Source organism: Oncorhynchus clarkii, chromosome 28, assembly GCF_045791955.1.
Source record: "Oncorhynchus clarkii lewisi isolate Uvic-CL-2024 chromosome 28, UVic_Ocla_1.0, whole genome shotgun sequence".
Lineage (NCBI taxonomy): Eukaryota > Metazoa > Chordata > Actinopteri > Salmoniformes > Salmonidae > Oncorhynchus > Oncorhynchus clarkii.
The window spans coordinates 12,297,516-12,310,881 of record NC_092174.1 but is presented as its reverse complement, the minus strand read 5'-3'; the positions used below and the strand labels follow the sequence as shown (position 1 = coordinate 12,310,881).

The window sequence follows — 13,366 nt, the reverse complement described above, 5'->3', positions numbered from 1 at the left end:
GGATATACCGCTGTGGGGGAGGGTAATGGGGTGGTGGGGCTGCCTGCTGTTGGATCATCTGAGAGACAGTCTGTGCCACGATCTGAGTGTTATCTGGCTGCTCCCCTTGGTCTTGAGTTTCTACTGCAATCATTTGTTTGGGCGTGATGGCTGCAGACATTTTATCTAAGTCGTCTGATAATGTGTATAATGCGTTATTTAGGTATATTCAATCCTTACTATGTGGTGTTTATTTCTATCGTTGTATGCTTAGCCTGTCCCTGGTCGAGACAAAGGGGGTTATCAGTATGTGACGCCCGCCACGTGTGTATTTCACCGGTATTTTATTTGAATTTGTTCAGCGATTCGTTTAGGTATTTTCTATAAATGATTCGGCGATTTCCTTTTGGAACAATATATCAGTGAATATATGCGGTTCTATAACAATTTTCAGAGTAATTCTAGCTCTTTAGGAAATATAGATAGAATTTCTAGACAACTAAGAGTTGTTCAGTGAATTATTTAAATACTTTCTGTAAACAATTCAGTAAATTCCTTTATGAACTTATATCAGTAAATTCGAGCGATTCTATAGCAATTGTCAGAATAATTATATATCTTTAGGAAATATGGATAGAATAGAAAAACCCAAAAATCAGTGTGTAGCTTTTAGCGTCTGTCAAACAAAGTCTGTACTAAGCTCGGCGGCTTATTTAAATACTTTCTAGAAACAATTCAGTAAGTTCCTTTATGAACTTATATCAGTAAATTCCAGCGATTCTATAGCAATTGTCAGAATAATTTTAAACTTTAGGCAATATCAACAGGAATGAAAAAAACGAAAATCAGTATTCCAGCCCGGCTGCTGTCAATCAAAATTGCACGGCCATTCGATACTAAGGTGGCTTTGTCTACCAGCACGTGTGCATAATAGCCCAGTTACGTATCCCAACCTACTCCGCGACAAACGTTTCTTTCAATTTAATTTCCCCCATCTCCAAATCATGGAATGTCAACTCTGGTTCATATTATGTTTATTGTTTGATGTGCAATAGCCACATCATTCCCGATCTCTGTCTAGTGGAAGGCCAAACTTACATATCCTATATCTATTCGACTACACCTCTAACATAACCAATTAAACAGTTTACAACTCATTCAATAGGATCTTTTACATGCAGATTCAGTCGATCTATTAATTAACTAAATCTCTAAACACAACCAATTAAACAGTTTAGAACTTATTCAATAGGAACTTTTACGTGCATACTACACTTCTAAGCCACAACCAATTAAACAGTAAGCACTTATTTAATAGGAACTTTTACATGCATACTACACTTCTAATAATAGGCCAATTGATAAAAAATAAAAATACAAATAAAAAATAAAAACGAGCAAAACAAGATCTCCCCGATCAATGTCTTAGGTTCTTATGTAAAAATTTGGGCACCGATTCATACTCACGCCCAGTACTTTCTGATCAAAATTTGGTTTAGGCTATAATACAATATGCAGATTTCGATATAACGGGCTCTGCTCACCTTTATATAGAGCGCTCCGATCAGATTTCCTGAGGCAAGATGAATGGCTGGGGAAGTCACTCTTCCGTCTGATTTTTTAGCCGTGATCAGTCTCGTCCTCTCACACTAACTTATAATAGATCGAATTCAAGAACAACCAAACTCTGCTACCAATTTGTTAGTGTTCAAATACTGGAGAGTTGAGACCAAATCACGGACGCTGGACAGAGTGGATTTCAGTTGTAACAAAAGACAGTTTTAATGAGTCAGAGATATCTTGTCCCGCAGTTTTACGTGCACGGACCTAGTTCACATAACTCGTCAAGGAGCCAGGTGAAAAAGAGGCCTATACAATGGTTACATTCATTTTTATACATAGAATAAAGTAGGTGGAGTCTTGTCGTTTCGGTCTTCTTGACTGGTCGGAGGGTTGGAGGCGGGCCTTGCTCTAGCCAGAGCGGGCCCCATTGGTGCACAGCAAAAGTTCTTTGCTCTTGGGACCGGCCAGTTAGAGGGAGATGAGATGTGTGTTTATATAAGGAAGAGGGGGTCAGTCTTATGGCTGGGTGTATGTGTTCTTACGACGGAATGTCTTTGTTTATATGAGCTATGTGTATGAATATTTATATAACACTCACACACACATAACACACGCACACATTCATACTGACGTTACACGCACGGACACACACTCAAATACAATCATCATATATGCTGCAGCTACTCTGTTTATCATATATCCTGATGCCTAGTCACCCTACCCCTGTACATATCTACCTCTATCACTCCAGTATTCCTTCACATTATAAATATGGTATTGGCACTGACTCTGGAACTGACCCTGTATTTAGCTTACTTACTTTCTCTTGTTCTTATTTGTGTCTTGTGTGTTTTTGTTCTACTTGACTTTTAATTGTTTTGTAGTAGTACTGATATTGATTACTGCAATGTTGGGAAAGAGCAAGCAAGAAATGTATTTCACAATCAACAATAAAAACTTCAAACTTGAAATTTGAGAGGGAACACCCAGACAGGAACCTTGACCATTTTTTTCCAGTGTTAAACTGGCTGATTAAGAGCACAGATACTTTTGACGAGGTGGGGAATTCCATTGGATTCGTTTGAAGACCTATTGTGTACGTTGCCCATGCGTCGTCAATAGGCCGAGCGGTGCATTTTTGGCGATATTGTGATAAAGCGCTCCTTCAAGGAGTGTATTGGGCGCAAACTCAAAAACCCAACAGTAGCATGAATTTCGTCAACAAATATTTTCCAAGATGTGAGATAATTAACGTGTTCTCTGTAATTTCGTAGAGCTTTGGAATCATGACATGCCGTACTTTCGAGGAAAATAGGCAGGTTTCTCGATTCATACCCCGAGAAGGGATTGCGTGATGATTAGTTTAGCAACTCCGTGAAGCAGCATGACAACGTGAACGCGATTGGTCGACAGTCAGTTGCTTACTTGCGGTCATTGCCAATGGGATTCCTCTATCCTACTTTCTCCTTGTTCGACTATCTCTATAGTGGAGGGTCGTCCCTAGTTACCACGGCCACAGTCGAAATTATGGCTAAACCCTGACCAGTTCTACAATTTATCTTCTTGAAATCTGATGTTAACCCTAACCTTAACCACACTGCTAACATTTTGGCTAACCCGAACCTTAAACTAAGACCAAACATCTATTTTTTTGTTTTCATAAATATTTATGATACAACCAATTTTGACTTTGTGGTTTTGGTAAACTAGTGAAACCCTCAGCGGAGTTACACGTGGTCACGTCACGTGCGCCCTCACTCAAGATGGCAGCCTCCGTGTGTCGGTGCTATGAGGTGAGATTATGCACATTCGTTTTCACATTTCTCCCCCTGGCTTGCACTGCTGAAGAGTGGATGTTGACGAAATTGTTTTAGGGCTCTATATTTAACGTTTAAGAGGAACACTCATTTTACGTTATTTCGTGAAAACGTTATATCATCTGAAGACAGTTATGAATAGATGAATGGGCCAGTCGGTGTTCGTTCGTGAACATATACTAGCTAGCGAGATCGCTAAACATTTCAAGCATTCTCCATAGCCTATTAATATTGTACATAACTGGTCAGTTCGTCTGCTTGTCGGAAATAATTCGTACATCAAACACGTCTGTAAATAATAGCTCACCATAGCCAGGACAGTTAGAGCATGTTTTGTAATAGCTTTAATTGCAATGTTTTTTTAAATTTATTTAACCAGGCAAGTCAGTTAAGAACAAATTATTATTTACAATGACGGCCTAAATTACCCCGGCCAATTTTGGCAAAGATAAATATTTATAGACGAATACAAATCAGTAGCGGATTTAGGTACGGGCGGCATCTTGCCGGGGGCCGGGCTGGAGGGGTGGTTTGCCCCATACAAGCTAGAACCGCCACATACACTTGAAACAAATAGCCAAACCGAAAACTACAAAAATGCTTTGTGCTACTAAAATCAATGAAATGTAGGCTAAACTGACAACGGAGTGAAGAGCAGAAATCACATCTATCAAGCAAGTCAGTATGAATGTCCTGTCATAGCGTTAGTAGGAATGTCATGTCATAGCGTCAGTAGGAATGTCTTGTCATTGCGTCAGTAGGAATGTCTTGTCATAGCGTCAGTAGGGATATTTTGTAATAGGGTCAATAGGGATATTTTGTTATAGCCTACATCAGGAATTATTTTGGGGAAATCAGACTGGGTCTCAATTTGCTGTTGAGAAGTATTTTTTTTTTTTAGGTTGCTAAATTAGTTTTGCAGTCAGCTATCTAAATTTATGGTCGAATTACCCAGGGGCCCCACTGATTTTGGTAGTAAGTCTCTCAGATATAATATTTAAGAAAAGATGCAAACATTTCTCTCCACCCTATGGCAAAATGTATAGAATGGCATGAAATTAACTGTAAAATAGCACATCCTCTCCTCCCCATGGCAGAATGAGCTGAATTGCAGGAAATTAGTTATAACATTTCTAAATCTTCTCTCCTCCCCATGGCAAAATGTGTACAATTGCTACAAACTTTATTTTAAAACTGCAACATTTTCTCTACACCTCATGGCAAGATGTGTAGAAATGCTCGAAATTAGCTCTAAAATGTAGAAATGTTCTCTCTGCTGTCAAGAGCGGGGCCACTAATGTTTTGCTCGCAAGGGGGTGTGTATGGATGTGGGTATGCAGACCCGCTGGGTACGCAGATCCCGGCTCCTCATTAAGAGTTCAGATTTTTTGTGGCCCCCATAAAAGTTGCCCATCCCTGGCCTATGTTGTTGTTCTCTTTAGCTGGTCGGAAGACGTCTTCTACTCCTGTCATCCCGTGCTGTGGTCTCCTCATTCAATAGAGGAGATGCCTACAGGATATGTGGGTCTCCGGCTGTCCCTGTGCAGGTAAAGACCAAAGCAGTATCACCATTGGCCTTCAAATAATGATCGATCTGGAGGTAGCTAACTAGCGTTAGCTAACACACAAACTCTTAACATTGTATCTGTCATTCACTCATAATTGTGCCCTCTTTCTCCCAGGTGCGGTATGCATCAGAACAACCTAGTCGTAAAGGCTTTTTCGGGGAGTTTGTGGAGAACCTGAGGCAGGAGTTTGGTAAGGACAAGGAGATGAAGGAGAACATCAAGAAGTTCAGAGAGGAGGCCAAGAGGCTAGAGGAGTCGGATGCCCTGCAACAGGCTCGGAGGAAATTTGTAAGCTTAAATTTTTATTTTGGAATGTATTGTCTCTTTAAGGCAATGGTACCAACCTTGGTTGTGCAGACTTTTTTTTCGCCAGCCCATCACTAATCTTCAACTATCGAAGGTCTTGACAATAAGTTCAAAAGGTTGTGTCAGTGCTGGGCACACACATACTTGTGATCAAGGACACTCATCAAGCTCATTTCTTTATTTCCTCCAGAAAACCATTGAGTCTGAAACCGTTAAGACCTCTGAGGTGTTCAAGAAGACCTTTGGGACTCTGTCTGAAACTGTGAAGGAGGTGAGTCATTTTCACACTCTTACAAATGATTTCTAGAAGAAAAGTTATTGACATCAGAAGTTAGTATTAGGCCAAAGTGCAAGTGTTTCAAGTCCTTTATATCTTATCAATGGGGTTTATCTATATTTGTATATTCCTTAATATAATTGCATGTGTTTACAGTTTATCAGTTGAACTTCTATCTTAGTGCCAACCCAGAAATACAATTATAACGTACTGTTTATAGTAGCGGGCTACACAGGCTAATGTGATTTTCCATTACCCGTTAGTTAGAGGATAGGTACTGTTTGGCTTAGCGCAGATATTTTACGACCAACTTTAGCTTGGCGATACTATCTTCGTTCTCGATTCGGCCGAACACCTATCTTCTGAAATGTCCGTGTCCAAGTTGCAGGTGGTTCATTTTGAATTTAGAAAATGCTCCGTTATTAAAATAAATATAATTTTTTTGCTCCATGAAGTAACCCAAAAATGTTTACCCCGTCATCTTGCCTGTTTCAAATATTCTCTCATTGATCGAGACAGGTGAGTGTCTTCGTGACTTGCGGCACTTTGGGGTGAACCCACCAGTCTCAATCGATGAAAGAAGATTTGAAATGGACATTGTTGGATTGCTTTGGCGCATTTTCTAAATTCAAAACGAACCACCTGCAACTGGACACAGACATTTTATAAGATACATGTTTGACCAAATCGAGAACGAAGATAGTATCGCCAAGTTAAGGTTGGCCGAAAATTTGCGGTGCTACAGTAAAACAGTACTGTCCTGTAACAATTAATGGAGAGTCAAATTAGCCCATTAAAAACCTGTAGCTATGTTTTAAAGTAGCTCACCACAGTCTTTCTCACATCCATGATAATGCCTGAACTCTGAAGTCATTCAGTCTATGTCTGTCTGTTTGTCCAGGGCCTTGAGGAGGTGACTCGTACAGACCTGGGGAAGAAAATCAAGGAGGGGGTGGAGGAGGCAGCCAAGACTGCCAGGCACTCGGTTGAGTCTGTGTCCAAGGGGGGAGAGAAGCTGGGAGTGACCAGCGCCTTCAGGGCCATCTCACAGGTCAGAGACTGACATTTAAACAAGCAACCCACCTCTCCTTCGAAGGAAATGTGTTAACGCTTTATTCTTTTTAGTTCTTGGTCTGCTTTTAACCCAGCTCCTGCTTAATAATTGGCTTGGTTACATGGTTATTACTGATCATTATGTAGAAGGTGTTACCAGTTGTTTTGGTTAAATACCAGCCGTTGAGGGACATTGAAGCATCAACTCGAGGCTGAAAATGGTGTAAAATGTCATGGATTCTATGGCATCATTTAACTGACCTCATCTGTTCCCCTCTTTGTGTGTACAGGGGATGGAATCAGTGAAGAGAGAGATTGATGTGGTGGACGATGGTACTTACAGGGCTCCTTCTCAACTCAGGAAGAGGAGGGAATTCTCCTCCAAGGGAGGGGAGAGCGACAACCGAGTGTTTGAGGCCAACGAGTAGGTCCCTTGTTCATAGCCATGACATACTTATAACAGATAAGTTTTCCCATTCACTGACAATGCTATGGGTGTCCATTCAGCCATGCTTGAAATTATTAGGAAATACAACCTATTGATGTAACCAGTCTGTTTATTTATAGAGAGGACATGGGTGTTGTGCTGCACAAGGATTCTAAGTGGTACACACAGTGGAAGGACTTTAAAGACAACAACATGGTTTTCAACAGTAAGACAATGTTATTGTATTTCATCAGATATAGTTACATGAGTGATGTAATCATAGGTCACATCTTATGGTTGAGTGCACTTCACTGGCCTGTCAGCAGGTGGCACTATATTCGTTGGCAAGGTATACCTCAATGTCAAGCCTATCAGAAATGGGATTTTTCCTGATCAGAAACATTTTCTATGACATTGTATCTTATTCGATTATCTGTGGATGGTCCCAGAGTCTTGGAAGTCTTTGGGATAATTTCAGTTCAGTATTTCTTATGTTGCTTCTCTCTCCTCAGGGTTCTTTGAGATGAAAATGAAGTATGACGAGAGTGACAACGCCCTTGTCAGAGCATCTCGAGCCGTGACCGACAGAGTCACCGATCTACTAGGTAAACAACCTCTCCTTATTAAAAGAATCTGTCTGTTGAATAATCATATCAGTCAGGGGTTTAGGGGGTGCATTCAATAATTTCTCTGTTATATTGTCTGTTATGTCCGTGGCCACTAGGTGACTACCCTATTTTCTTTCGTAAGTTCTGATAGATGGCAGGACTACATAAGTTTCCACTATTTTGCCATTAAATCCTTGTTTATTTGGTTGGCAGGTGGTCTCTTCTCTACCACGGAGATGTCTCAGGTGCTGACGGAGATCTTAAAGGCAGATCCCAGCTTCGATAAGGACTCCTTTCTCAAACAGTGTGAGAAGGACATCATCCCCAACATCCTAGAGGTAAGGGGCCCGAACACTTTAACACTTTTTAAGCATTTTTGTTGATCAATATTTTTATTTTATTTAGCTATTTTCAATTGTAATAATACATTAGTACTTTTGAGATGTGTAACACTGGTGCAATCTATAGGCCACTAGAGTTGAATAGATGTTTCAAACATATAGATATTGCATGCTAAATATCTATGTAAATTAATTACATTTACATGCATCCAGAGCGACTTACATTTCATACTTTTATTTTCTCTCCGTACTAATGTCCTTGAACCCACCTTTGTCCTTCTGTCTTCTGCAGGCTATGATCCGCGGGGAGCTCGAGATGCTGAAAGACTGGTGCTATGAAGCCGTGAGTACTTTCATACCGACAGCATGCTTTCTTTTCCTTTCACCCTTTCCACTTGTATTGATGTCTGAACAAAAGGGTTTACTTTGTGTTCTTCCGTTTGAGATATTTTGTGTTCGTTTTTCTTAGCAGGCCACGTACTTTTCAAATGAAAGGAACCTCTCAAAAGTTCTTGTTCCAAATAGAATTCTTCCTTCAGATGTGTTTTTATTTTACCTTTATTTAACTAGGCAAGTCAGTTAAGAACAAATTCTTATTTTCAATGACGGCCTAGGAACAGTGGGCCCTGGGTCTACTGCCTTGTTCAGGGGCAGAACGACAGATTTTTACCTTGTCAGCTTGGGGATTCGATCTTGCAACCTTTCGGTTACTAGTCCAACACTTTAACCACTAGGCTACCCTGTGTGGTTGATGTATTGTGAATGTGTTTTAACCCTCCTCTCTCTCTGTTCTCAGACATACAGTCAGCTGGCCCACCCCATCCAGCAGGCCAGGGCCCTGGGTCTAATGTTCCATTCCAAGGTCCTAGATATTGACAACGTAGATGTAAGTACATGACTGTGTCGCTCAGGCCCAACCGCGCAATGTACAAGTCACCAACGTTTTGGAAGCATGCTGATTTAGTCCTTTTTATATCTCTGTTATATAATTTCTGTTCTCTCCTCTCTCATTTATTCATTCAGTTACTCTTTCATCTCTGTCTCTCAGTTGGCGATGGGGAAGCTCATGGATCAAGGCCCCGTGTTGATCATCACCTTCCAGGCCCAGGTGGTCATGGTGATTCGTAGTCCCAAGGGAGACCTGGTGGAAGGAGATCCGGTGAGTTGCCTTCTAAAAGGGTTCTCTCTATCCTGGCAGATTTTGTCTGGGTCACTTTGCCCCTAAACCTGTGTCTCTCCTGCCTACGATGGTATCTTTTGTTCTACTTCCCTAACCCTGTTCCTAACTCTGTTTCTTCTGTCCCGTTCTTCTAACCGTTGCCCTTTTTCCTCGACTGCTGGTGATGATAAGTCTTGTTGCTCCCACCTTTCCTTTACTCCTAACTCTGTTTCCTCTCTCTCCCCTCCCCCAGGAGAAGGTGTTGAGGATGATGTACGTGTGGGCTCTGTGTCGGGACCAGGAGGAGCTCAACCCCGACGCGGCATGGAGACTACTGGACATGTCTGCCTCCAGCACCGAGCAGGCTCTTTGAGAGAATGGGACCCGACAAAGGGACGCTCCCGACACACACACACATCCAGGATCTACACACACAAGCCAGTGTACACCGCAACATCACACACATCCAGGAGCCACACTGTATGTCAAGAGGACGTGGCGGCATGTCACTTTCCAGATGCGTACTAGAGTGGTGTGTTTGTGGTTAGTCCTCATGGCGCAGATGGGATCTTCTACTGGTGTGTGTGTGTGTGGTCTTAGGAACGAAATGGAGTGTGTACGGACACGAAGTGAAAGGACAGTTTGCTTTCAGTTGTGCACCGGGGCCTCCCACTCTTTCTATTCTGTTTAGAGCAAGTTTGCTTTCTGTGAAGGTTTGCTTTCTGTAGTACACAGCTTTGTACGAGATCTTCAGTTTCTTGGCTATTTCTTGCATGGAATAGCTTTCATTTCTCAGAACAAGAATAGACTGACGAATTTCAGAAGAAAGTTCTTTGTTTCTGGCCATTTTGAGCCTGTAATCGAACCCACAAATGCGGATGTTCCAGATACTCAACTAGTCTAAAGAAGGCCAGTTTTATTGCTTCTTTAATTAGCACAACAGTTTTCAGTTGTGCTAACGTAATTGCAAAATGGTTTTCTAATGATCAATTAGCCTTTTAAAATGATAAACTTGGATTAGCTAACACAACGTGCCATTGGAACACAGTAGTGATGGTTGCTGATAATGGGCGTCTGTACGCCTATAGATATTCCATAAAAAAATCTGCAATTTTCGAGTTACAATAGTCATTTACAACATTAACAATGTCTACACTATTTCTGACCAATTTGATGTTGTTTTAATGGACAAAAAATGAGCTTTTCTTTCAAAAACAAGGACATTTGTTAGAATGTTTTATGCTTTTTACGGGAAGACAAACTGAAGATAAATAGGATATCTATGTATGTTTAAACTAAATACTCATGGCAGTTCAGACTAACTGTTAAATATGTCAAACTGCTTCATTGCAAGCTAGGGTGGGACCACAGTCAGGCTTGTCGTAAGGCAGCTACTTTTTCAGCTGAACCTCATAGACATTGCACTGATGTTCTCAGTACTTCCAGATGTACTTATATGGTACTGTATGAGAGATGACTGCCTGCAACGGGTATGTGTATATGGCTGTTTTTAGATTTTAAAAAAATTACATTACACGTTTATTTTTTGTCTGTATTACACAGTTTTCACATCAGGAAACTGGAATACTGGTAACTGAAAGGGTTATTTTTGTTAACCATAACTCAATAACAGAAAATAATATTTCAGGGAGTGTTGTAGCTAACTGATTTGAGTGTTTCATTCAGAGTTGGTTCTAGCATGGGGGAAATGTGATATCTCATGACAAAGGGCAATATCATATTTCAGCCGTCTATATAGATAACATGTAAATCTAATGCTCTGAGATGGACTATTCATCAAAACAAGGACCATCATTCTAACAAAAATATGGTTTAATGTGGTGAGCTCTAGATTAAAGGATATAAACCAGGAGTTTTTATGGAAACGTTTTACTTGGACCATGAATGTGTTGACAGAAGGGTTTCTAACAGAAGAATATTCAGACCCCTTGACGTTTTCCACATTTTGTTACGTTACAGCCTTATTCTAAAATGGATTAAATAAATACAAATCCTCAGCAATCTACACACAATACTCCATAATGACAAAGCGAAAACAGGTTTTTAGAAATGTTTGCACAGACCTTCCCACAGTTGACAGTGCATGTCAAAGCAAAAACTGATCCATGAGGTCAAAGGAATTGTCCGTAGATCCCCGAGACAGGATTGTGTCAAGGCACAGATCTGGGGAAGGGTAGCAAAACATTTCTGCAGCATTGAAGGTCCCCAAGAACACAGGCCTCCAATCGGAGGAGAAGGGCCTTGGTCAGGGAGGTGGCCAAGAACCCGATAGTCACTCTGATAGAGCTCCAGAGTTCCTCTGTGGAGATGGGAGAACCTTCCAGAAGGACAACCATCTCTGCAGCACTCCACCAATCAGGCCTTTATGGTAGAGTGGCCAGACGGAAGCCACTCCTCAGTAAAAGGCAAATGACAGCCCACTTGGAGTTTGCCAAAAGACTCAGACCATGAGAAACAAGATTATCTGGTCTGATGAAACAAAGATTGAACTGTTTGGCTTGAATGCCAAGTGTCATGTATGGAGGAAACCTGGCACCATCCCTACAGTGAAGCTTGCCATTGTGATGGCAGAATCATGCTGTGGGAATGTTTTTCAGCGGCAGGGACTGGGAAAATAGTCAGTAACGGAGCAAAGTACAGAGATCCTTAATGAAAACCTGCTCCAGAGCTCTCAGGACCTCAGACTGGGTGCGAAGGTTCACCTTCCAACAGGAAAACAACTCTAAGGGCACAGCCAATACAATGCAGGAGTGGCTTCGGGACAAGTCTCTGAATGTCCTAGGGTGGCCCGGACTTGAAAAACCTAAACTTTTTGCTTTGTCATTATGGGCTATTGTGTGTAGATTGCAGGGGGGGGGACAATTTAATACATTTTTAGAATAAGGCTGTAACAAAATGAGGAGAAAGGCCAAGGGTCTGAATTCTTTCCGAATGCACTGTGACTATCGATTTAACCTTGTTTTGTTGGGGGGTGTTTGTGGTTGACAGATAAGGTCCATTTGAAAGTAGAAGTTGCCCCTCTAGAATTAGATTTCCCCTATGCCCAAACCTATATGTAATAATTAGACGTGTAAAACGATATCTGACCCTAAACAGAGGTTGGGGCAACTCAAAGCTCACTGGAAGTTGAAGAAAGTGATCGGCTCTTGAAGTGGCAGAAACCTCATACTCTACAGTATATCTAAGAACAGGGTTCTTTTGTGAAAAATAACCCTGTTCACGCTGGGCTGAATCCTAACTTGAGATACATTATTTGCCAGTGTTGAACACAAGTATGTTGATTGGAGATTTGTGGAACTCTCAGGTTATGATTCCATCCTGAGGGAGTCTCACTTTTGTTTACATCCATGTATTTGCGTCGACCAAAGGAAATATATATATTGTATCACTTTATTTTTTTGCCTTGAGAAAAGAATGCTGTATGATACTGAGGCTTTCTTCATGTTTTTCATTGTCTGTCATTCGCCAGCATTCGTCTTTAGTGGTATAATAACCAGCGGTGACCCGTCATTCAGGGCAGGTGGGGCATTTTTGTGCTTGCCTGTTTTGCATTTTATTTAGGCATTAAGACGTATCACATGTCAGTTTGCAAACAATGTAAAAAATAAATATGATAAGGTTAATAAAGCTGCATACACACATGGTCTTTTTTTTGTTTTCTTGAGTAAGGCAGCTCTAAAATGCAGGTGTTTCAGCCTAGCTCAATGCTTTCTGTGGTGGAGGGGCAGCCAGCAGAAAATAGGAGCATTGCGCCGTGATTGGCTCAGTGTTCTGTCACTCATGGGGACATTACGTCATCGGCAAGTTTAAGTCCTTATTAAGGGTAGACATCCAAAATTTCAGCCCTTTGGGTCCTGCCACAGAGTTATTACAAGTGCCCTTCCAAGAAGGCTCAAGGTCGTTGTCCACAGATAAAAAGGACATCGAATCACGTTATATCTATAGTAGCTTTGATTGGACTGATCATGTCAACATCTTACTTTCATAGTCTTAGCTAGCAGTCATCATGAATCAAGTCGATTAATCTAGTGGAAAATCATTTTTAATCCTTGTCATATGAAGAGAAATTAAAGATAAAATGAATCGGTGCTCATTGGACATAAAGATGACACAAGTTGAGATGAGTCGTTTGGAAGGAATCAGCGGCTAACTGCAAGCATTGCAAAGCAACCACTAACGTTAGCCTGCTATTCAATGGAGTGGTGGTCGAGTTCCCATCATAACTCCAGAGAATGCCAGACTTTGAT

General features: G+C 41.1%; 1 protein-coding gene across 1 annotated transcript; it reads left to right on the top strand.

Annotated features, from left to right (window-relative positions):
• Positions 1-3,304: 3,304 nt before the first annotated feature.
• Positions 3,305-12,760, top strand: LOC139387416 (mitochondrial import inner membrane translocase subunit TIM44-like). The gene is made up of 13 exons (XM_071133569.1): positions 3,305-3,335; positions 4,802-4,906; positions 5,042-5,215; positions 5,424-5,504; positions 6,412-6,561; positions 6,854-6,987; positions 7,131-7,216; positions 7,503-7,595; positions 7,812-7,936; positions 8,232-8,282; positions 8,736-8,825; positions 8,988-9,098; positions 9,352-12,760. Exons 1-13 carry the CDS (start codon positions 3,306-3,308, stop codon positions 9,469-9,471), a joined length of 1,350 nt encoding a protein of 449 aa, XP_070989670.1. The 5' UTR covers position 3,305; the 3' UTR covers positions 9,472-12,760.
• Positions 12,761-13,366: the final 606 nt, after the last annotated feature.

Excerpts from the sequence above, each read along its gene's own strand:
- LOC139387416 (XM_071133569.1), top strand. The coding sequence starts at position 3,306 with ATGGCAGCCTCCGTGTGTCGGTGCTATGAG. Across the intron at positions 3,336-4,801 it reads CCGTGTGTCGGTGCTATGAG|CTGGTCGGAAGACGTCTTCT; the intron begins GTGAGATTATGC and ends TGTTCTCTTTAG. Across the intron at positions 7,596-7,811 it reads CAGAGTCACCGATCTACTAG|GTGGTCTCTTCTCTACCACG; the intron begins GTAAACAACCTC and ends TTTGGTTGGCAG.